The sequence below is a fragment of the Perognathus longimembris genome, chromosome 1, assembly GCF_023159225.1.
Source record: "Perognathus longimembris pacificus isolate PPM17 chromosome 1, ASM2315922v1, whole genome shotgun sequence".
NCBI classification, from domain to species: domain Eukaryota; kingdom Metazoa; phylum Chordata; class Mammalia; order Rodentia; family Heteromyidae; genus Perognathus; species Perognathus longimembris.
The window spans coordinates 149162445-149188333 of record NC_063161.1 but is presented as its reverse complement, the minus strand read 5'-3'; the positions used below and the strand labels follow the sequence as shown (position 1 = coordinate 149188333).

General features: G+C 39.9%; 1 protein-coding gene across 1 annotated transcript in view; it reads left to right on the top strand.

The window, feature by feature from the left end:
• Brinp1 (BMP/retinoic acid inducible neural specific 1) overlaps nucleotides 1-25889 on the top strand; it is a 128112-nt gene that overhangs the window by 42186 nt on the left and 60037 nt on the right. The window contains exons 2-3 of the mRNA XM_048352637.1: nucleotides 16471-16661; nucleotides 24070-24239. Of these exons, the coding sequence (XP_048208594.1) occupies nucleotides 16471-16661; nucleotides 24070-24239 (361 nt within the window). The remainder of the gene's footprint in view (nucleotides 1-16470; nucleotides 16662-24069; nucleotides 24240-25889) is intronic.

Below are 25889 nucleotides of genomic sequence, written 5' to 3'. Positions count from 1 at the left end.
AGCAAGAGCGAGAATAGCATAAGACAAAGAAACTATGAAGTTACAGCGACCAGCAGGGATTAGAAAGCAAATTCCAATAATCTCAATGTAAGCAGTAGAGGGGATAAGACTAGTAAAAATGTGGTGAAGGTATTCAAGGCAAAAATATGTTTTTGCCCTTGAGGAAAGAGAGAGAGACTGAAATAGTCTACAAGTGTTTATGTGAAATCTGAAAATTGCAAGTCACTCCAACAGGGCTGAGCTGGAATTGGTCATTTCTGAGTGACTGATGGGGGTAAAAGCCCCATGTTCTAGAACTGAATTCCACATTCACAGTCCTAAAAAGGGAGGCTTACAGATTATGAGGTTATGAGGTAGTTTTCATCATTTAAGAGCACCTCTACCCGGCTGGCCCTTTACATTCTTTTTTTTTTTGGGGGGGGGGGGGCAGTCCTGGGCCTTGGACTCAGGGCCTGAGCCAACCATCCCTGGCTTCTTCCCGCTCAAGGCTAGCACTCTGCCAACCTGAGCCACAGCGCCCCTTCTGGCCGTTTTCCATATATGTGGTGCTGGGGAATTGAACCAAGAGCTTCATGTGTAAGAGGCAAGCACTCTTGCCACTAGGCCATATTCCCAGCCCTTACATTCTTGTCTCTAACAGGAAACTTGTGGAAGGAGGATCTTTAGGATTCTCTGCCCAGGAAGCAAATCCAGAGAATTCGGTTACCTCTGCACAGTGAGCACATTGCAGTGTCGCTCCTGTTTGATACTGAGATGTAAGTCCCAGAGAAATGTTCACAAATGGAGTAAGATCTTATTTTGGTTTTGGTGAATGGGAGTTAGGAACTTGACAATAGTTGTGAGCACCTAAGTACTGGGTACAATTAGACTCGCGATTAACCAGTTAAATATTAAGATAATGCCACTGGTTTTTTCAGTCTATGTTGTAGTGCAAACTACACCCAGACATGGAATATATGTGAAAAGGATAATAATGTATTAACAAATGGATAAAATAATGTAAAAACAAACTGGTAATTTATAAACAAATTGATAAAAAAAATAATAACCTTAGCTAATCATACAAAAGCCCCAAGTAATGAAACCTGAATAACAGGATAGGAACTATTTTAGCTTCAGTGCCTTTCTGAAACTGTTGCAAGATGTGCATAACATGGGGCAGATTACAAATGCAGAGTATTGATGTGTTCCTTCTTATTTAAAGAAAGAGTAAGTTGGCTATGATTGATAAGCAGCCAAGGAGAGAATAGGAGACGATGAAATTGGAGAGAAACAGAGGCTGGATCCACATTAGCTCTGAGAAAGAAAGTTTACACTAATTACATTAGGCTGTGCTCAACTTCTTTCTAAGTTTTGCTTACTGTGTTAGTCTTCTAAGTCTCATTACTGGTTCTTCTCATTTATAGTCTCTAGATTTTAGAACACCTGGAATTTTAGTTCTCAGGCCTCTTTTCTATCTGCACTAGTGTTCAGAAGATTTTGTCTGCACTTGTTCATTTCCATGGCCTTATAGATTCCATCCTAGTTCACATTTTTATCTCCAGCCTAGACAAATGCCCAGAATTTCAAACTCATGGTCCAATAATTAAACAACCTTTATGTCAAGTTTGGATGCTTGTTGTGCTTGTTTCTTTCTTCAAATATTTTCCTCGACCAAACTTCCCATTTTTCATATAACGGTATTGGCTCTTGCCCTTATTATCTGAACCATACAAGTTGGGAAACATCTTGATTCTTCTCTTCCTTTTACACCCCGGGTCATTTGATCTACTGGCTTGTACTTAGCAAAAATACTTCCAGTGTTGTATTCATTTTTCATCCAGGTTCAGATCACTACCAGGTTTCGAATGGATGACTGCAGTTGTCTGTCTTGTGGTATCCCTCCTTCCAATTTATCACCTGTCTTCAGTTCTTCTCTGCACCACAGCTTGGGAGGTCTTTCTGCTATGTGATGCAGGTCCTGTCACCCTTCTCTGAGCTCTCCAGGGACATTTTATCTTAATTCAGAATTCAAAGGTCTTGTCAAGGCCACCAGATTGTATATGCCACCTCTTTTCCTCTCCAAACTTTTCATTCGATTATTTCCAATTATTTTCACTTTCATGTCCCTTAAAGTACTGAGAATTTTCCCTGGTTCTTCCTTTGCTTGAGACAGAATAGTTATATCTAAATATTCCTGATTCTGTGAGAACAGATTTTACATTCTCTTTCTGTAATGAGCCTTTTCTACCCCTGGCACTTTCTGTACCCTTGGTTTGCCTTAAGGTTTCCCTGAGCCTTGCAGTGTTGAATATTTTGATGCATAAGCACTAGAGGATTCATTGTCTATTTCTCCTGCTAAAATGTAAGCTCTCAAAGGTCAGTGGTTTGCCTGTCCTTCTCTCTGATAACTTTATTTCTGTGCTTAGAATGGTATTTCAAATATAGTAGGTACTAAGAAATTTTGGCTAAATGACTAAATACATGGGAAGCCATGGGCAGGAGAGAGAGGCATAATCATCTTTCCTCAATTACTTAATAACTTATTATATGCCAGGTCTTATGCTCAGAATACCTGAGCAAGATACCCTTTTCCATTCTCATGAAGAGTGCATCATGTAGCTGGGATAGAGACAGTAAATCAACAGCCTTTGTACAGGGTAATGCAAGATTTGGGGACATACAAAGTATTTGTGATGCAACAATGTAGACAAAGTGCTTTTCCAGTGGACAAACCTGAAAGTTAGTATATTTGTACAGTTGATGAATTTAAAACCAAATGCAAACTAAATATAATGGAACTGCTGATGGGAAGGAAAGACTAGAGGTGAAAAAGAAGCTAGAGAAGTAAGATAGATATGAGAAAGACAGAGACTACAACGTATCCTACTCAGAGTATAGACATTTGGGTCACATTTAGGGTAGTCTCTGATGTGAGAAAATGTTGAATTTCAGTGGTATTGGTTGTGATGAGACTATGGAGAAATTGGAATTGACTGGAATGGGTACAGGATAATAGAGTTAAGAGCAAGGAATTTGAAATTCACCTCTGGATGTAATGACACTTGAATATAGAATATTTATATATATATATATATATATATATATATATATATATATATATATGAAATGGGACTCCTGACTGCTTTCCAATAATCAGAGAAAGTTGCTATAAGCCAACTCACACTTTGAAAAGATGATTTGGCTGGCATGTTTAGGAAGAATTGTAAGGTTGTCAAGGTAGAAGCTGGATGGGTGGCATTTGTGCTGCTGTGGGTCTTGGCAAAGAACTTCACTTGGTTTAATTCCACAAGATGCTTTTCCTGCAGATCTCTGGTCTTAGTAGACATGTGACTGATTGGAGCAGGGAGAAAATGAAAGCACTAAGGTGTTAAGGATTATTTCCAAAATTCTTCACTTCTGAGGATTTAATTGCCACTTCTGCCTACGCATGGAACAGGGCACAGGAATAAATAGAAACAGGAAGTCACTAGGTAATTTGGAAGCAGAGTTCTAAGGTAACTTGCCAGACTCCAGGGGCTCAGCGTTGGCAGTGAAATACGCTGATTGTGGGGAGTGCCTGGGAACATGGGTGTTCTCATGCTGGGAAGAAGAGAAGAGCCATTCATAAACCCATTTGTAATGCACTCATTTATTCAAGGATTGTTTATTGGGTATTTTATACATTCCAGACTCTGTACTAAAGGCTGAGAAAAATATATCCTATCCCCACGGGATTGAAATATTCTTCGTAATAGAGATAGATGGGTGGCACTACAACTATCATATAGAAAAAATAATAACTAGCTGTGTTTAGTGGTCAGGGGGCAAACTGATTGTGCTTTCAGGAGTTGGATGAGGGGACAATATGATTGACCTCCAGGTCTAGGGTGAGTAGCTTGAAAAGCAGAATAGGGAATGGGAACTTAGATTGGGTGTACAAAGTTGAGGAGACTCCAGGAGTTCTTCAGGCTCCCAGTTCTGGTCTGTAGAAAAGGCACTGGGAGTTTGTTAGAAAGTCAGAGACTGAGTCTCAGAATTTCTCAGTTTTGAATGGGGGACTCTTGTTTCTCTGTTTTAAAATGTATTCCTATCAGATTACAATATAGCCAGTCTGATACCTAATTTAAAAAGTGCAGATGGCACTTATTACCTGACTTGTGAAATGGCATCCCCTCCATACAACACCTTTAATAACAACAATAATGAAGTTAGATCTGTTTTGGAATGTACAGATGGATTTGAGCCTGTTGGCTTTCAAATTGTGCTCCTTCACCCAGGTAGAATAGTGAGGGGAGAGGCGAGGTTGACACCTATCTCCATCTACTGAAAAGTTCAACTTACAAGACGAACTTCACCTGTTTCATAAAATGATGTTTAGAGTATTTTGTGTTTTCTCTAGACAAATGAAAGGTCTTGGACTGCATCATTTACCATCATAGACTTCATGCTTAAAATAAAAATACAATTATGATATTTTCTACGCAATTATTTGAGAGAAAAAAATGAATGAATCAATTGTTCTGTATCTAAACAAAGGCTTGAGGGCCACGAATCCAGGCCACCTGTCCACTGTGCAGACTGGGAAACTGAAAGGCACTAGTAGTGGATCATGACCTACCTCAGTCTTCCAGATTTTGTTAGCTTTGGAACATCTTTTCCCAGAGTCCAGTGCTGATTTCCTGAGCTCTCATTTCAGCCTTTAATGAGGCTAAAATATGGACAAAATCTTTTGTAGACAGTTTAAGTGGTAAGTGAGAAATAGGAGTGTGTTAAGAAGAAAGTATGTATAAATTCATGGACAACTTGCTTGCTAGGCAGAATCTTGGATTCAGAATAATCCTCAATCAAATCTATTGTACACATAGCATAATATAGATTGAAGCCTCTGTTGCCAGATCTCAACCTAAGTTTCTCCTGTGAAATGGGAATAAAGAAGAAACAGCATCCAAGGGGTTTTTCAGTGTTAACCCAAAGGACCTGGCCCATATCAGGTGCCTAGAATTACTTATGTTTAGTCATATGAAGCTTGAAAACCCAGCATGGTCAATAAGAAAACTACAATCTACATGTGAAAGGAGAGAGACAGAGAGACACAGAGAGAGAGACACACAGAGAGAAACAGAGAGGGGGACAGAAAAAGAAAGGAAAGATGGAGGGGTGGGGGGAGGAAGGAAAGGAGAAGGAGAGGGAAAGGGGAAAGGGAGTACCAGAGGGAGATAGAGAAATAGAGAAATGGATAAGTGGAAGGAAAGAAGGAAGAGGAGGGGAGAGTGGGTGAGAGAGAGGAAAAGCAGGAAAGAGAGAGCATGCTAGAGGGAGATGGAAAGAGGCAGAAAGAGAGAAGGGGAACAACAGAAAGAAGAGAAAGGGGAGTGGGGAGAGAGGGAAAGAGCAAGGGAGAGGGAGAGGGGAAGACAGAGAAAAGGGGGAGCAAAAGAGGAAGAGAAAGAAGAAAAGGAGAGAGAGAGGGTGAAGGGATAGGGGAGAGGGAAGGAGAGGAAGAATATTGTTCTTTCTGTACTTTTGGAATGTACCATGTGAGTTTTCAGAAACATTGTTACTAGACATTGGCTTTTGCACTCATTTTTTATACAAGAATGAATATTTAAAATTCAGACTGACAATAGTTTTAGGATGATAGAACTGGAGACGTGCACCTATCAATATATTTTTGGAATATTATCCAAGTGTGACTCAGAGCTGAAAGGTTAAGTAGGTAATCCATTCTGTAACTGTTATTCATTTTCCTGGTGCCCGTGGCAGACGGGGACAAATGTCAGTGGTCATAACAATGACTAGTACCCGAAGGACACATGTCTACTTCTTCTGAGTAGTCAAAAGACAGTACTAATGTTCCACATGTTTTTCTCCCCTTAAGAATGTCTGAAATCCGTACTCTCTCTTAACCAGTATGGGTAGCACCAGTTAACCCTTCCTAATCACTTATATTTGGAATCCCATCAGTTATGCAAATGATATTTCATTGGATGCTTCGAAGACCTCTCAATGTGCCAGAACAGCCTGCTCTGTTTTGCTCAGGCCTGCTATGAAGGCAGTGTTTACTTTATTGAGCAGGGATTTATCTACTCGACTGTCAGTGACGTCTGGTTATTGTTAGCTGTAGCACGTGGAATCATCTTTGGAGGACACTCCAAGTCATCAGATCCCAATAGGTTGGAAAACTGGCAGGTGTCTTTTCTTCCTTGCTGTGTTCAAACTATCAAATACTTCTAAGAATGCTTTCCCTGCCCTCCAGGGCATTTTGTAGCACCTCACTATGTATCCAATGCCTTACTAATCATCAAATCCCAAATTCCACTTACATTTTTTCCTCTTAACTCAAGAGTGATGAAAAATTATATATTTCTATATTATAAAATTATATTCTTTTATATTTATGATATATTTTATAAAGTATGTTGTTTATTTAATATGCATTGTAATAATGTGTATATTATTATTTATGTAACATTTACATATATTATCTATTTTATATATACTACAAAAATTATATACCTTTTTCTTTAATGTATATTTAAATAATGATTCCTCTTTAGACTTAAAATTGCTCCCATGTAAAGCACTTGGGATCCTGAAGCAGGAGCCTTGATCGTTTAAGGCCCCCACATCAGTTACATAATAAGTTCAAGGCCAGGCTAGAAAGATCCTGTCTCAAGAACAACAACAAAAAGAAAGATAAATCATAAAGTTGCTCCAAGACAGCTATTTGGGAAAAACATTCTTATTTTTCTAATTTTCCTTAGCCAACAGTTTTCAAGCATTCTTATAGCAAGGGACTCTTTTTGCAAATAAATAAATAAAACAAAATAGAGTGAGCCAACCAAAATCACTCTGAATCTATTGATCTTTTAGTAGCTCCATGTATAAATCTTTAATCTGGCATCCTTGATTGCTTCTTTAAAGTACAGTTTGACTGAGCAGGTCAATGGTTAAATCAGGATCAGCATGTTTTTTCCTATAAGGGGTCAGATAGTGAACACTTAAACTTTGTAGGCTTTATGGAGTCTCATTGCAGGTTTGCTACTCAGCATTGCAGTTCAAAAGCAATCTTAAGCAAAGTAGCATTTACACAAATGCATGAGATTGTTTTGTAGTTTGTCCACTCAGGAGCTCATTAGTTTTTAACAACTTTGATGCATTTAGATTATAGAAAAGATGGTCATAGATCCCTGGTTCCTCATATAGGGCCAACAATTCAATGAGTGTGTATAAAATGAGTTGAAGAAACATATTTGTTAACTCACTTAAAACAGGCACAGGAAGGTTCTAAATAAGAAAATGAAAGAATAGTCTAAGCTGAGACTCTAAAGGCACAGGTAGACTACGAATCCTAAAATAGTTTAACAAAGGAAAGAAATGATTTTACTTGCTAAGGGAAAAGTTGTTCAGTTTCCTCCTAAAAGGATGTACCATAGCAGAGGAAAAAAGCAGAGGTCTGATGTTCAAGGGCCAGATTTTCAAACCAGGTCTGCTTTTTGACAGCTGAGTGTCTCTGAGAAGATTCTCTTTCCTCTCAGAGTCTCTGTGTTTCCATCTGGAGATTGAGTGCAGTGATGAAGACAGTCTCTGCTTCCTTGGAGCTTTTAAATTTTGTGATCTGAAAGAGAAAATTCATCTAATTGCAATATTTAATGGGATTTATGATAATTGGAAAATAATTGCTGCTCCAAACTTTTATTAATCTATATTTAGTTATGAGTCATGCTTTCACAATAGATGCTTTGGAAATAAGCAGGGCGACAAATCATGTAAACAGAATTTTAAATATTTTATTTATATGCAGTTCGTTTAATCCCGGGAGCCCATAGGCATATTAAGATCATTTAAAATCTCCATTAAAAGTTATGTGTTTGACGACAAACTACCTTTTAAGAGGGCCTTGCCAAAGGAAAAATAGATAACATTTATTGAGTAGCTACTAGTACCAGATTAATTGAATTCATTATGTTTCATCCTTCCAGCAACCCTGCAAGGTAAGTAGTAAGATTTCTGTTGCTCTTAATGAAGAAGCTCAGATATACTGAGGATCCTCACAGGGTCTCTTGGCTCTTTGCTGGGATTCAGAGCCAGACTTATCATGGTTTGTCCCATGATGCCCCAGTGACTTTGGGAAGGAGATGGCAATGGGAAGAAGCAGGGAAGAGACTAGAAAGAGAATCAAGCATCTCTCTTTCTGTGGCAGGTCTGGCACAGAGTTTGCCATGTGGCCTGTGCTGTGTGGCTTAGTTTCCTCTGCTTGTGATGTGGTGGACAATTGTCCCAATCTTTAGGTTCTTGGAAAAATAATGCATATTTATCACAAAGATTTGTAACCGACTCCACAAAATGGAGATACTGAGATTGGGCGGTGACTTATCCTGAATTTCAGTTGGGAGGTTTTCTTTACTTTTCTTTTTTGCCTATCCTGGGGCTTGAACTCAGGGCCTGAGCACTGTCCCTGGCTTCTTTTTGCTCAAGGCTAGCACTCTACCACTTGAGCCACAGCGCCACTTTTGGCTTTTTCTGTATATGCGGTGCTGAGGAATTGAACGCAGGGCTTCATGTATTCGAGGCAAGCGCTCTACCACTAGGCCACATTCACAACCCCCCTGAATTTCAGTTGGAAATAGTGAATCTGAGATCTGTCCTCCACCAGTGCCTGGGGTCTGCTGAACAAGAGCAGCCACAGTAAAAATAAAGCAAGCGAATGCCAAGCAGACTTTCCCTCAGTTGATTTCAATTCTACCTTCAAGGAGCCCCTGTCCCCAGTATCACTTGTTTGTATGCCCTTGGCCATGTATACAAACATTGTCAATTCAAATCCCGGATTTCCTCTACTTCTGCTTCTCCAGGAGAAAGGCATTGCTTCACTTCTAGCATGCTTTCTCTAGTTTAGACCCTTTCATTTCTCTGAACTTTATTCCCTTACAAACCTCCAGAGCCATCGTGAGAATAAAAGTGTCATGACTTCAGTGACCACAGTCTGAAAATAAGATGTATATGCAAACCACAGGAAGGATCATTTCATTCTGTAAAGTTAAGTCATCGTCTTTACTTGGCATTAAAATAGCACTCTGCATAATCACATTTTCAGAGGTAGTTCTTTTTTCTTCCCTCCCTCCCTCCCTCCCTCCCTCCCTCCCCCTTCCTTCCTTCCTTCCTTCCTTCCTTCCTTCCTTCCTTCCTTCCTTCCTTTCTTTCTTTCTTTCTTTCTTTCTTTCTTTCTTTCTTTTTTTCTTTCTTTCTTGTTTTCTCCTCCTGGTTCAACAAGCTCAAAAGAGTACAGCTTCTTAGCTGCCACCACACTTTGGTTCTGGGGCAGGAATGCAGGCAGGATACTTGGCTCCAACACCCTTACTCATTAAAATGCATCAGTTCTACTTCACATGTGCCCTTGGCTTCACCTTTCCCTGAGCTGGCTGTGGATCTGTAGGGAGGGACTGGGATCAGCAGGCTAGGGAAATGCCCTCCCTTCTCCTCTCAGCTCAGTGATTTCATCTCCTTGCTCTCCATTGCTGTGATTCCCCTGGTTTATCTCTGGGGATAATTTGCTGCTCACAATAAGAGAAGCATTTCTCAGCATTCTCCTCTATCTCCCTGATACACAGAGGCTTTTTTTTTTTTAATTTCAGTTCCAAATGATTAGTTAATACAACCAAAGGGATAAGTCAACCAGGAATAAACAAAATGCAAGCATCCTGTAACTGTAGTCAATCATGCTTTCAACAAACATTTATTGGGGGCACAGGGTCTATAAAATTTTCGAAAATGAATCCTCAGAAGAAGTCAGTCCATCAGAGAAGCGCATACCTTAGATTATAATGTATTTGACCTCACGGAACTGCTTTAACTGATCGTCTTCCCCATCTACCTTTGGCTGCCTCTGGCCAGCCAGACTCCCTGGGCGTATTTTGGGGCTGAGAATGTCACTTGACTGTACTGGCTAGCTGCATGAAGCCAGTGGAGATGTTTGCATATCACTGTGAAGATCCAAGGAATTGACAATTAACAATTGTGAACAATAACTACACTGCTCTCTGACTTTCTTCTTATTCTTTTGGGCAGGAATTTCCTTTTGTCCTTTGAAAGCAGGGAAGCTCTCAGGTGCTGGGAGTGGGTGTTCCTCCAGTGTACAAGATTTGTTAGAATGCATTTGCGTGTCATTTTTAACCTAACTTGTTTTTTTCTTCCCATTTATCCCTTTCTATTACCCACTTTCTCTGTATTCCAAAGCTTTTAAGATAAGTGTTTCTGGAAAAAAAATACCTCCAACAGTGTCTTCAGGGAAATCAGATTTAATAAACAAACAAGATATAAAATATAGTGGCTGGGAATATGGCCTAGTGGCAAGAGCGCTTGCCTCCTACACATGAAGCTCTCCATTCGATTCCCCAGCACCACATATATGGAAAACGTCCAGAAGGGGCGCTGTGGCTCAGGTGGCAGAGTGCTAGCCTTGAGCGGGAAGAAGCCAGGGACAGGGCTCAGGCCCTGAGTCCAAGGCCCAGGACTGGCCAAAAAAAAAAAAAAAAAAAAAAGGTATAACAATGTAAGTTTAAAAAAAAAAGATATAAAATATATAGTGTGAAAAAGAGGAAAAGTGTAGCTCTTTACCTATTCAGAGGTCATTAGTAGCCTTAATAGTCTAGGAAATAGTGGAGGAAATGAGCATGAATCCAGATCTTGTGGATTAGAAGAGCTGGATATGCTTCCTCACCACTTTCCCCAGATGAGGAAACCAATGCTCAGAGTTTTATTCAATAGAAATATCAAAATCGTAAGTGTTTTCCTCTGCAACTTATAAGAAATACTAAGAACAGCAGAAGCAGCAACTTAGCATTACTCACGCCCCGTTACTAGTTACCAAGTAACCTTCCAACATTACTTAACTCCCTTGAGATAGTGTTTGGAAGCATGTGGTTGTAGTATTTAGTATTATTCTAATACTTAAATTTAATCTTAATATTTCTAATACATTTTAAAAGAATCAAATCCACTTTCCACCCCCTCCCCAAGTTCTATCTACTAGCAGCTTTTAAAAGAGCATAACTGCTCCTCCTTTTATGTCCACCCACCCAGCCACTGTCACCAAAGCTTTCCATGGAAGGCTTTCATATAATTAACATCAATCATAAGATTGGCAGTATCTTTATGCTCCCATTTTATTGAGGGCTGATTTTGTGCTAGGTACTGTGTTTTGTTATTTCATAGAATCTTAAATCCATTCTCCTAAGGCACTTTTCATATATGGCTTTATGGAATCTAAGCAGAGTCAGGTTGTGACCAAGGATTTGTGACCTTTGGACCTTGGTGTGAAGGAGACAGGTCTGAATATGAATGAGTTCCATCATCACCTTATTTCACAGGTAGAGGCAAGGATATTCAGAAAGAGAAATATCTCCTTCTTCTGCCCTGTTGTGTTCATTTGTTTGTTTTCTTTTCCTTCTTCAATGCAATGAGAGAGAGAGTGAGAGAAAGAGAGGAAGAGAGAGAAAGAGAGACAGAAAGAGAAAGAGAGAGATGGAGAGATGGAAAGAGACAGAGAGGAGACAGAGACAGAGAGATGGATGAGAGAGAAAGAACATGAGAACATGAAAATATGTGTGCACAGGAGGTCACAGGGCTGATGAAGATTAAGAACAGTTCATATGAGGCAAATGCTTAGCTTTAAAATTAAAAATCTGGCCTTAAAATTATCTCTCAGTCTCATCTTAATTCCCGCTACCCTGGTTCCTGTCTTCTTCCATTCTGGGCCCCTTATCATCACCAGCCCTCCTGCCTGCAGCTCCCCTAGTGGGATGGGTCTTGCTGCAGAGACCCCATGCCTTCCATCCAGGATCCTTTTTTTAATATATATAATCTCAACCTAATTGGCTCACCTACCCTGCTGAGATGCTTAATTGGGCATGAGCATATTCTGCAGATCTTATACCATTGTGAGCTCTGCCTCTCCTCCAAGGGGAATTTGCTTGCTTTGCGGGTTCAGACAGAAACGTACTTAAAGTTGTGCTCAATGCACTAGGAATTCACATGAAATTATTCCTGGCTAGTAGATCAATTGGACATGGCAAGCAATATAGAAGCATTTCCTTTTTGCCACATCTCCACCATTATCTGTTATTATTAGTTTTCTTGATAATGACCATTCTAACTATGGTGAAGTGGAATCTCAATGTTGTTTTGATTTGCATTATTTTATGGCCAGAGATGTTGAAACATTTTTTCATGTGTCTATTGCTCATTCTTATTTCTTCTGTGGAGAAGTGTCTCCTTAAGTCTTTAGCCCCAGTTATTTATTGGGTTGTTGTTTCCTTGAGGATTTGTTTTTAAAGGGTTTAATTCTTTGAGTTCTAAGTGTATTTTAGATATAAGGCCCCTGTCTGATGTATAGCTAGTGAAGATCTTCTTTCATTTTGTGGGCTTTCTAATTATCTTGCTAGATATGTCCTTTTGCCATGCAGAAACTCTTCAGTATGATGCAATCCCATTTATCCAGCCTTCACTGCCCATACCCAAGCTCAATGAAGAGATTCTACATGATTTTTTAAAACTACTGTTGCAATAGCAGATGATAATTTTAAAACTTTGGTTAAGCAATCATGTGTCCACTTTGGGAAATATGAACTCTATCCATGGTGCTGAGCAAGCAGTACCTTATGTGTGCTAATGGTTTATAATATCTTTCTTTCCAAGTTTATTCCAAGGGTCTAGTTCCATGCTCAGCTTGTCACATGCATTCTTTCATGAGAGCCTTGCATCCACCTTGTGAGGAGGAACTGAGTAACTAGCCTGCTTTTCTTCTTTCCTTTTTTCTTTCCATCCAAGAATGAGATAGAAGGAAACAATGAAAAGAGAAAGCTAGAAAGGAAGGGAGGGAGGGAGGGAGGGACACAGTTGACTCAAGGCTCTGTAATTTGTTGGATGTGGCTTTGTCTCACTGGATTGGTAATAATTTACTAGGTTTTTATGTTCTCTTTCTCAAGATTTATGTTCAGGAAATGGTTTAAGACCTAGATTAATCAGGATATAGCTTTTCTACAAACAGTTCTACCAATAACTAGTTGGGTAATTTTTAGCAAGTAACTTGATCTCTCTGAAATGTATATATATGTACATATGTATATATATGCATACATATGTATAAATTTTGAACAGTATTGGTATGTTAATATGATAATAAAGCAAATTAATGAGTAAGTTCTAAATAGATATTATATATACACTGTATATTTTATATAACTGTATATCTAACATATATATGTATAACGCCTGCACATATATATATATATATAATCTTCAAAAATATATGTGCATGCACATTTTATGGATAAGCTGTTGAGGAAAGATTCTTCCCCCCATATGTATTTTGTAATTCTTACAGAAATATCCTTCTCACCAGTGACTTCTTAGACAGTCAGAAAATTCCCTCCATAGTTTAGTAACTCAAATAGCACTATTATGTAACATTTTCTGAGGGTTAGGGACCTGAGTGCATTCTCTCAGTGTCTTTCATGAGCCTAAAGTTCCAAGGTTGCACTGGGAAGGATCTGTTTATTGGTTCATGTGCCTGCTTGCTGTTAGGATTCACTTGTGACACCTGAGGTCCTTAGAAACTATAGGCTGCAGACTTCTCTTGCGTGCATTCTATGTGCTTCTCTCCATGAGCTTCTGACAACATGGTAGTGAATGTGGAAATAAGAGATCAAGAATGAGAGTAAGAGCCGGAGATCGAGAGACAGAAAGAAATCAGTGACTCAAACCTATAATCCTAGCTACTCAAGAGTCTGAGATCTGAGAATTGCAATTGGAAGCCAATGTGTGCAGGAAAGTCCAGTAGACTTTTTTTGCCCCAAATCCTGAAGTAGAGCCTAGTCAGGTGATAGAGTGCTAGCCTTCAGCAAAAAAGTTCAGGGATAGTGCCCAGGCCCTGAGTTCAAGCCCCAGGACTGACACAGAAAAAGAAGGAATGAGATAAGAGAGAGAGAGAAGGGCTGGGAATATGGCCTAGTGGCAAGAGTGCTTGCCTTGTATATATGAAGCCCTGGGTTCACATATATAGAAAAAGCCAGAAATGGCGCTGAGGCTCAAGTGGCAGAGTGCTAGCCTTGAGCAAAAAGAAGCCCGGGACAGTGCTCAGGCCCTGAGTCCAAGGCCCAGGATTGGCAGAAGAGAGAGAGAGAGAGAGAGAGAGAGAGAGAGAGAGAGAGAGAGAGAGAGAGAGAGAGAGAGAGAGAGAGAGATCAAAATAAATCTTATAGCAACAGAGAATAAATAAAAATCCTAGTAACTAACCATAAAAGTTCCATTCTATCACTTCAAGTTGATGGGTCTTGGTCTCATTGGGAGTCATCTCACAAGCTACCCATCACCTGTATACAGCTGTTGATCAGTCTCTCCCTATCAACCCTGGTCAGCCCACTTGCTTCATCCTGCTCCCTCTTTACTTCCTTCTTCATACTCCTCTTCTGCTCTGCTATTCTGGTAACACTTTATGAATCCCCCTCTTGTTTGCTCTGCTCCTGCTATTGCCTTGATGTGGCTATTCTTTTTAACCTGTGCTTCCCTTTATCAGCATCTTCTATAGATGTCAAGAGTTGTAGAAGGCCTCTTCTCTAAAGATTCCTTTAGAGGTCCCAGGGACCTAAGCTCCTCCTTCTGTATTCTATATCTCCTAATTTATGATGAGCTGGAAAAGCTTTGTCTTACCTGATAGACTGTGCTTTTCTTAATGATCACCTCACTGGGAACCTTCAGGGACCTGTTAAGTGCAGTTGATTGGCTCAAATATCTATCATGTAGAAGCTGAACTATGTTAAGCTTTATGGACAGAGATTTCATATGCAGAAACACACCCTAAGCACAGACCCTAAGGCCTGGAGATATATTCTCATTCTAGCCTTTTTCAGATCCTGTTTTTGGTGAGCCAGGGGTCAAACTCAGTCACTGAATTACAGGAGCATATTCTGTCCTGATTCCTACTCAGTTTCCTCCCCCCACCTCCCTGACTTTATTTTGCCCTGTGGCTCTTTCTTCATTTGTCTCTCCCATACTGTGGCAGGAGAAAGAGACCTTTTCATTAAACTCTGGTTCTCATCATTTATCTAGACTGACCTATGGCCCCTTGGTTAGTCTGTTTTGCTCAAGGGACTGAGACTATGTAACTCAAGCCAGTTGTCTCTCTAGGGGAGCTTCATCTTGGCAGGAATGGAGATTGTTATCTAAGGCAAAGCAATCTGAATCAAGTCCTATTGAATTTATACTTCTCCTCAGTGTGCATGCTCTTGTTCACTGTCTGGGCATCTTTAATGACTCGCATATGCATACCTGGGAATTTGTGAGGAAAGAAAGTTATAACACAGTACTTCACATTAGATAAGTGCCTTTCAGTTTCCAGAGGTATTTTTTTACACTGTCTTTCCTATGATCCCTGCATGAACAGGAGGAAATAGATGCCATGAATTGGATTTTTATAGATGAAGAAATGTAGGTTTAGAGAAACGAGGTGCTTAGCCTAACATTGCACTGCATAATTTTCAAGCGGCTCTGAGAGACTTAGACAGGATCTAGCATGTTCAGGATGATACGGTCATAGACCACAGAGACTTAGATTCCCAAATTCAGTGCCTTTTCTGTCTTTATGTTCTCTTATCATTTACTGATGAGGGGAAAATTACACTTGCATCATAAGGTCTTCAGAGCATAGTTTAATTCCTTTCAAATATTAAGTACTCAGTAAATTCACCTTAAAATTTAGGATGTAAAGAGCTCTAGATTTAATATTTGCCTTTTGAAATGTCTTAGATCTCAGGATGTTCCGTGCTTTAGGTCTTATTGAGTATTGTGCATTTTGCCTTCTTCTCTTGCAACCTCTTTTCCTCCTTCTCTATGCATCCATCATATGAATATTTTTAAATAACATGTACTTGCGTTTACAGAAGTTGGGAGCAGAGTACCTGAGAAGATCTCATCACCATAGTGTCTATTAGCCTTGTGAAAAGATAGACCAGAAAATAAAGAAGGAGAAAAACTTCCTATGAGATGAGGCAGAAAGAGTTAGTAGATCCCTGACACATTCCTGATTTGATATAGTTAGACAAAAAGTAGATGTGTTGTTCTTCTGCAATATGAAAATATCAAGATCATAGTCCCCATTATCATCATCATCATCATCATCATCATCATCATCATCATCTCTCTTTCTTTTAACTCAGCCTCTACCTGGAACCTAGCAGAAGTGACTTTTTGACATCTATCCTCCTAATGTCCCTTAGGGAACAAAGCAATGTTCCTCTGGTGCAGTATCTCAGTGATCAGAGTAATACCCAATAACTTTCTGCTGAGTAAAGAGGACTGAATTGTTAGACAAACATTCAAAGTAATTCTAGACCCTCACCCTTAAGGAGAGATACCTGGAGGGATGGTTGAATAGACTTTAGCTTGAAGTTAGAAACAGCAAGTTGAAGAGAGTTGCTTATCTCTCCTGCCTAGGGAGTTTGCCCGTTGGAAGGTGAGGAATACAGCCATCGAAAGGAGAGATCTGGTCCGTCATCCACTGCCCCTCATGCCGGAGTTTCAAAGGAGCATCCGTCTGCTTGGCAGGAGACCCACAACTCAGCAGTTCATCGACACCATCATCAAAAAGTACGGCACCCACCTCCTCATCTCTGCTACTTTGGGAGGTAGGTCAGTAGGCACCAGACAGTGTCTCTGCCATGATTCTGGATCTTGGATCTGAGGAGAACAATAGAATGCCCCATGAGCAACAGCTTTTCTTTTGGGGGGGCGAAGTATCTTTCCACCACTGCACATTACTCAAAAGTATATATTGCTAGGGAAACATGTTGTCTTGGTTATGCCCATCTCTGATTAGATCATTCAGGTCAATGAGAAAGTCAAATTTGAATATTTATAAATGTTTGTTGTCATATTCCTGGTTTTATTTCTTTTTAAATTTGGTTTTGTTTTGTTTGGAATTGTCTCAGTCTGTTAAAAGTGGTAAATCTGATCATTGTTTTAGCTTCTATGGGATGTAATCTAATCCCAGGTCCACCCCCCACCCTAATCAAATTTCAGATGTGATTCAGGGACTTAGTTTTGTTTATGTAAGCCAACCTTCGGGGTTGGCATCTCCTTAGAGGGTGTTACTTTAAATATGGGTTATCATTTGTGTCCCATTTGGCTTGGAATAGTGGCCAAGTTGCTTTGCTCCATCCAGCCAGCCTTCCACACCCTCCCCACCAGAATGACACCGTCTTCAAGGGAGTGAGAAAAAGGAGCTGAATAAAAGGGAGGATAGTAATGCATAGACAATTGGGAGATGGTACAGACCAATAGGGAGTTGACATTCAGAATCTTAAGGGTATTACCTGCATGCACCATTTGATATTATGAGCTACAGTTCTTTAGGCATCACATCTTTTTTTTTTCCCCCACAGTGGCTTGGTCCACTGAACTTCCACAACCCCCACTGGTGACATAGCAACTTTTCACAGAGTTGCAAAGGTGAATTTAGTAATGGCTCCTCCCCAGACAATGACATGTTGACAGATGCATGGTGGACCGACGTATGGTTTTTAACAGGGGATGTTTTCCAGAGGAGAGTTAAACACACTGCATTAGTCAATACTGCTACATGGAGGCATTGGCAGTGTCATTGCACAGGAGCTGGCTAGGTAAAGGGACGTGGTAGCCCATCCCTGCTGAGCATACAGTGCTTATTCTGAAGAAGATGAGGTAGTGAGTTTGGTAACAGGGGGGATGTGGGTGGAGATACATTGAGATTATTCTTACAGTAGTAGTAGGCACTTCCTAATGACTGCTGGCAGCACAGCAGGCATTGTATATGGTCTGGGGTTTTCACAACTGCAAGTTAAATGGTATTACTTTGCTCTATACAAATAAGAGAAATGGGGCCTAGCAGAAGCAGAGCTAATAAGTGGAAAAGCTAAATTTTGAAGTTAAGATTTTTCTGGCCACAAAACCTGAACTATCTGTCATCTAATTCCTCTAGTTACCTAGTTATCTAGTTATCTACTAATCATTTCTTTACCCACCAAACTACCCACCCAATCCAGTGACCAACTAGTCAGCATCTGCCTATTGTCTGCTGTTAGATTAGTCAGATATTAAATTAAATAGGAGTTTGTGAAATTGTTAGTATAAATTATACTTCACAGAAAGTGGAAATGGGTTCATTTCTACACTGAGTGTGGCAGCAATCTCCACCATTTCCTTTGGATGTCTCCCACCTCCCATTTCACTTTGAAAAAAATAGGTTGCAGTAATTCAATTTTTCTATGAAAAGCTATGTTCCAATTTCAGTCCCTGGAAATCCCAAGTACAAAGACCTTCCTTTCTTCATGAAATATATTTTTAATTTCTTCAAGGCAAGGTGGTAAATTATTCACAGAGTCTTGTTCTTCTCCTGTTTTTACAACACAACATTTTAAAATATGCAAAGCATTGGATTGAAATCCAGTGTTGGACAGCAGGTTTTAAATGTTCACTCAGCCCTCTCTTCTGAGGAGGGGAGACAAGGAAAAGGAAGAGACTTACCATTGATCAAATGCTGCATGCCAGCAACTATGTGTGATTTTTGTCACACCTTCATTTCATTCATTCTCTCATGGAAAAGTATTTCTAAGGGCTGAGTATGTGCTAGTAAAGAATCTGAATGGAGGAGGTGTTGTAGTAAATGAAGAGAAGCCTCTGGACTTTAATCACCTGGTTTCCAGCCCTTCCTCTTAATGTTCCTCAGCTTAGTGTCACCTCTACAAGTAACTCAGTTCTCTGGCTTCAATTTCCTCTTTTGTAACTAATCATAATAATTATACTTCCACAATGCACTAAACAGTGGATTAAGTAAATCAATGCATTACAAGTGCTTTGTGTTCCTAGCAAGTTATTGTTATTTTGATTATCCTTATCATTATTATTGCCATTGTCATTTTTTGTTCTTATAATTATTGTTACTATTATTTAATGGAGAAAAAATTGGGGGATTCAAGGTTAAAGCTCAATCCTGTCACTCATTAGATTAGTAGGAAGTGTGAAGAAATTTACTTTTTGTCTGGATATCAGTTTTCCCTTCTCTATATGCAAGGACGTGTAGAAAAAAATGTTACTTGTTATAGTTTTTTTAAGAGCACTGTATTTCACTGAGAAGAAATGCTTTGATAAACTGTGAGGTGTCAAGTAAATTCCTAAGGGCACAATTAAACGACAAAAGATGAACCTAAAACTGGATCACAGGGCAAGTAAGTGCATTGGTTTGGCTGTTATTTTGCTTGCTTCCTTCCTTCCTTGCTAGCTTCCTTCTTTCCTTCCCTCCTTCCTCTTTCTCACTCTTTCTTTCCTTGCTTTCTCCCTTACTCTTTTTCTTTCCTTCTCTCTCTCTTTCTTTTCTTTTCCTTTCCTTTCTTTCATTTTGTTGGAGATAAAGTCCATGGCATTTTAGGGAGGCCCTATGCCACTGAGCTGCATTTATAGGATTGTCTTTGGTTCTTTAAGGGGAAAAAGAGGAAGGATAAAAGGAAGTATGTCTGTGAGAGGTCCATTGACCTCCTCATTTCCAGGATTTCTCAAACTTTTGATGACATGAATCTCATGGAGAATGATTTTAGGAAATAACACATAAGAAAACAGGTAATAATTGTTCATAGTCTGTCTGAAGATTGTACTTTATAGCCAAAGGAAATATTTTGAGGCTTGGGTGTCTCTGTGACATACATGATTAACATTGTGTTCATACATGACAGAATGTGCCTACCTGCCTAGAAAAGTGTGCACAAATGTCTTTCAAGGCATGTAAGTGAATTCGTTAGTTTATCCTAGGGTGTACATGCATGCACATTATACACATACACATGTTTATGTATGTGTGGTCTTTCATAGGTAGGCAAATATGTGTCTTGCATGGATGCCTGTTTTTATCTCATATGTATTTGTTTGTGTGCTGTGTAATTATTATCACCCACACTGCATTCTGAGAGGCCTTCCTTTTGCTGAGAGGAAGGCTGAGAATAAATCGTGGGGGCTCAGAAAGAAAGAATGAGGGCGATCTCAGTGGCCCCACGTTCACACAGCTTGTCTCCTGCCAAGAGCAACATTTCCTACTGACTTGAAAGCAAAAGAATCAACCCTCGCCTCTTCCTCATCCTGGGTGTGTTCCAGTCTTATTTTTGTTACCATCTGAGGTACTAGAGAGAGTGAGGCAAAACCCCCTGGAGGACAGGAAGACCGAGCAAAAGCCTGCATAGGGTGAAGAGGCAATTTGTAGAAATACCCAAGTGGGAAAGAAACTCTAAACAGAACATTCTCTTAATAAACACGAAATTAAGTCTTAATAATGCAGCAAGAAGTCCATTAACCCCTCTTGATCTAAGGTTTGCATCTGCCAGTTCTCAGTCCAGAGGGAAACGGCTTGTTTCACCTTCTGTTCCACAGGCCCCTAAGAGAGCTTGAGCTGGCACTAAGAATATTTATGTCTTCTGTCTCAAGGCTCTAACTCCTAGCGTATTTACTTAATCATTTAGTTCTCTTGCAGTCTTTTACGGTATCTATCCACTCAGTAGTAATCCACCTACCCATCAGTTAATTTGTCCATCAAATGATAAATGAGTGTCTAGTTTTCAACAAAGCCCTAGAGAAATTTTAGAAACATTGGAAAGATAGCTCTGTTTCCTCATCCACTTCTGTACCACCCACTGTCCCAGAAATCCACTGTTCATGGAATTAAAAACATAATGGGATATGGAGTTGTTTCTAAGCTAGATCTACTCAGGGTCCAACACAAAAGCCATCAAGTACTACTGCAAAACAGTGAATGGTTCTTGAAGAAATGAGAACATTTACTCTAAACTGAAGAAAAGCCTAGGCATGTGGAAGCTGGAGGTGAACTTAGATAACAATGCAGCTCTGCTGCTAGAAGATTTTTCATCTAGCTGTGGAAGCAAATAGGTCAATTAAAAAACACTGATGGGTGGGGTCACCTCTGTATTTATTTATTCACATTTAAGTCCTCACTCATTTGTTACACAGGTTGTATGTGCCCACATTGTACTATGTAGGCAATGATAGGAGAGTCTCATGTAGTCTCTGACCTTACCATGCATTTGCTCTTCTGGGGGAGGCAGAAGTCCCCAGGAAATGTGATAAGAAATACATTCAAGAAATGAAAAAACTGTAGTTATACACTATATTTATTAACCCAAGGTAAAATGTAGTACCTTGGAGGGATAGAGGGAAGGGTTCCCAAAAGAGGTGACGATGGCTTTAGTTGACACCTGAGAGGTGAGTCGAAGTTAAGTCAAGAGAAGAACAGAAAAATAAAGTCCTAACAGTGAGAGAAAAATGAGTCACATCTATATAAAGCATGTATGTGGAGAGGCCAGATTATGAGTTTGAGGAAGAGAATGAATGGAATTTACTACAGCAGTGTCAGTACTTTGCTCTGGTCTACAATCCACTTGATTCTCCCACTAGCTGGTGTATCAAAATGATCTTTATATACCTCTGTTTCTCTCCATCATCACTGGCTAACAAGAATAGAACAGGACCCCAAACATGACTCATGATAAATGTACTTGCAGCCGTTGTATAAAAAGGAGAAAGAAGCTGGGTACAGGTGGCTCACGCCTGTAATCCTACTTACTCAGGAGGTTGAGATCTGAGGAACATGGTTCAAAGCCAGCTTGGGCAAGAAAGTTTGTGAAACTCTTATCTCCAATCAGCACACCGGAAGTGGAGCTATGACTCAAAGTGGTAAAGTGCTAGCCTTGAATGACAAAGCTTAGGGACAGGACTCAGACCCTGAGTTCAATCTCCATGACTCACAGAAAAATAAGAGAAGGAAAAGGAGAATCTCAATTTACTAATGCATAATACCTCCAAAACATTTTCATTTCAACATACAATCAATAGAGCAAACTATTCATAAAGAGATGCTGCATCTTTATATTACATCAGAGGGTGGAATCTCTCTTTCAGAATATCTTGGTGGCCTACTAATTTGTAACCCCAATGTTTGCCAAAGTGATCCACACAGATGGAAGGCTCAGCATGTGTCCACTGAGCTGACTTGAGGGGACAAGCTAGAGAATGACCAAAGGTAGTGGCCATTCCTTCTCTCTGGGTGAGAGTATGGCTTGGGAAAGGTCCCCAGGGGAGTGGTGAGTGGTCCTGAGGAGACTGCTTGTGAGAAAGGAAGGGCTAGGAAGAGGAAGTGGCATTGCGAAACTTGAGATGATTTCAAAAGTCAGATGCTTAGGGGAGGGAAGGGACAAACACCTTCTGAAAGTGAATTGCTTTTTTACCTCTAGTTCAAAAACTCATCAGCAATTAAAGACATTTCAATCATCCTAGACGTCAGACTTGCTTCTCAGAAAGTACTGATGTCTTTTGTCCTCCAAATGATTTATTTCTTAGAATTTATAACATGCAAGGATAAATATCTATTGCACATTGATAACACACCCTTGTCAAAAGTTGATAGCTCACACTAGCAGAGTGCTGACTATGTGTGGGGGAGATTCAAGTACTTCCCACATCTATGTTATTCTTATGATGACCCTGTGTGGTAAGGTGTAAATCTGTTAACTCTTTTTCAAAATTGTAATAATTTTTTCTTTGTTTTGTTTGGCAAGAGGGTGGCTACTTTGGGGTTTGAACCCTTGTCATTGCTAGGCAAATGTTTTACTACTTGAGCTACACCTTTGCTCCCTTCCCTCCCTCCCTCCCTCCCTCCCTCCCTCCCTCCCTCCCTTCCTCCCTCCCTCCCTTCTGTCCTCTTCCTTTCGTTCTCTTTTTCTTTCTTTTACTATTTTTCTCTTTCTTTCCTCCTTTCTCTTCTTCTTCCTCTTCCTCCTCCTCTTCTTCCTCCTTCCCCACATCCTCCTTACATATCTCCTCCTTCCCTACCTCCCTTTTCCCCACCACCTTCTCTTCTTTAACCTCTTCCTCCTCTTCCTTCTCCTCCTCTTCTGCTTCCTTCCCCCCCCCCCCCCAATTCCATTCATCGATTGAAGGTGTGGCTCAGTTGGTAGAGCACTAACCAGTGAAAGTGTCAGGTACTGTGTTTTATTCCTGGTCTCAGACCTAATTTTTTTTTAAGGAGTTTCATTTCAAATGTTACACTGAAACATTTTGTGAACTAAAATAAATGCAATAAATGCATTGTTAGTGATTGACACATGCATGTCTAAGGAAAACATCATGGAGGAAAAGCTATAGACTTTTATATTTGTATTTATAGCAATATAACCTTTCCTGTAACCCACCCATTTACTCTGTACATTTACTCAGGTCTGTATGTCTATCTATCATCTATCTATCTCTCCATTTATCCTTTCATTCCCCCATCCATCCATCCATCCATCCATGCATACATACATACATACATACATACAGCTGTTTATCTTCCTTTACTCTATCTAACTAACTTTCCCTCTAACATATGACTCATCTGTTGTTACTTAACATATATGTTGAATGGTATATATATATAATATATTATTCTCATCTGTTATCTGTCTGTCTCTAGCATCTATTATCTATTTGTTTATCTAAAAGGAATTGGTGGGGGCAAGTAATAAAAAGGGAATGATGAAGGATGATGAAGGAATGAGGGACAGAAAGAGGGAAGAGGGGAAGGAGAACCTAGGAATGGGAGAGAGGAACTGAATGAGTAGGAAATAGAAAAGAATGAGAAAGACATATTTATGCCAAACCCATTGTTTTATTGGAGAGCCAATCTTTCTTGGAAAAGGGAAGTGTGATAGGTGGTAAGACAATGTTTGTGAGGAGCACGCACAAGCTATATTATTTGGAGGTGGCCTCAAGGGTTGAGGATTTCTCCATGATCTTTGTAGAGGTGGAGATTTGTGTTCATAGCTTCCTTAGGACTGTCTCATTTCCCTTGTGTCTTTAATTTTCTTTTTTAAGAAGCAGAAACAAATCTAGAGATAATTAGCTTGAAATTCAAGTCTGTCGGTCTGTCTGTCTTCAACATCCAGGCTCTGGTCCCTCTCCTCCCACACTGAAGCTCAAAGAGGATTTTCTTTTTTTCTTCTTCTTTCCTTTCCTGTGCAGGAGAGGAGGCTTTGACCATGTATATGGATAAAAGTCGCCTGGACAGAAAGTCAGGGAATGCCACTCAAAGCGTGGAAGCTCTGCACCAGCTGGCGTCATCCTACTTTGTCGACCGTGATGGCACCATGAGGCGGCTCCACGAGATCCAGATATCCACTGGGGCAATCAAGGTACAGCTTGAGGGTAGATTCGCCTGGCTGGGGTCTCCACACCATAGCATTGCAATATAGATGTCCTGACAGTAAGCAGTTAGATGATATTTACTGCCTCCATATCCACATAGCTTACTAGGCGACTCCTAGGCACAGTGTTTGATTTTTTCACATAATCTGCAACATTCTGAACATTGTCACTAGGGTGTCCAGATGTGTTGATTTACTGCAGTTAGGCTTTGGCCACAGCACTATTATCCACACCCCCTCTCATTCATGATTATTAAATTATTTTCCGGTATGGATGATAAGTAGGTGCCTTCTCTAGCTGAAGAAACTCTGGCTGTGAAGGGCTAACAGGTTTTTTTTTCCCCCCCCAAGGACCACATCACTAGCATGAAAGCAGATGGATTACTAATGTTAAAAGACCCCTCTGTACATCACCTTGACAATAAAAATTAAAATTTAAAAATTTTAAAATGAAAACAAACCAAAACAAAACCCAAAACACTTCTCAATCAGGCACTGGTGACTCACCACTTGTAATGCTAGCTACTCAGGGAGTCTGAGATTTGAGGACTGGTTAGGAAATTCCAGGAGATTCTTAGCTCTAATTAAGCAGCAAAAAGCCAGAAGTGGAGGCGTGGCTCAAATGTTATGGGCTTGAGCAAAAGAGCTAAGGGACAGCAACAAGGTCCTGAGTTTAAGCTCCAGCACTGGCACAAAAAAATAAAACAAAACCACAAGCACTCTTGTCCTTCTTTCTTCCCTACCTTCTGATTTACAGATGTAAAGCTGTGACCTGCTCTTGGAAGCATTTTGATCAGAATTACACAGGTAGAGATTACCTTAACAGGGACTAGAACTCTGTTCACTAGTACAGGCTCAGCAACCAATTTCTGTACAGCACCAGTAATTATTATTTTAGGCTTTTCAGACTATGTATGGTCCTTGTTGCTGCTACTAAAGTCCTGTGTTAGAGCATTAAAGTAGTCCTAGACAGCGTATACACAAATATATATGGCCATGTTCCAATGAAACTGTATTTATATAAGGCATACATGGGCACACTGTTGTTTGCTGAGCCGTGGTTCTATACAAGCACTGTAGAGCAGAAGCCTCAAATTTGACGTGAATGCTCTATATCTATGCTAGTCAAGAAAAACGAGTTTATGGAATATGTGATATGTGCCTACCAGGGAAGTAAATGTGTAAGTGTATTTAATTTTAATTAATTTATAGTTAATTGTACTCAATAAAGGAGTTCTGGACTTTGGATCCAATGTCTTAGAGAATAGGAAGGTGGTGAAAAAGATTCTATTTACAATGCAATAAATAGAGAGACTATCGCTAAAAGGACAAATCTGGGAGGAGATTCCTGATAGAAATTCTTCTGAGGATTTCAATGCAGATTTTCCCATCTCAAATTTTCTTCAGTTAAAGTAGGCCTGCATTTTTGCTTCTCAGTCTTTAACCTCTTCTGAATAAAATGTAGACTTAGGCTTGTTTATATTACCACTTCCCTAAATATCTCTAGGGAAAAAGAGCTAGAGGAAGGTTAAAACAGTCTCAGGCAGATGAGGCAGAAATTTACCATGAAAAGAGAAATGTGGGCTGGGGATATAGCCTAGTGGCAAGAGTGCCTGCCTCGGATACAGGAGGCCCTAG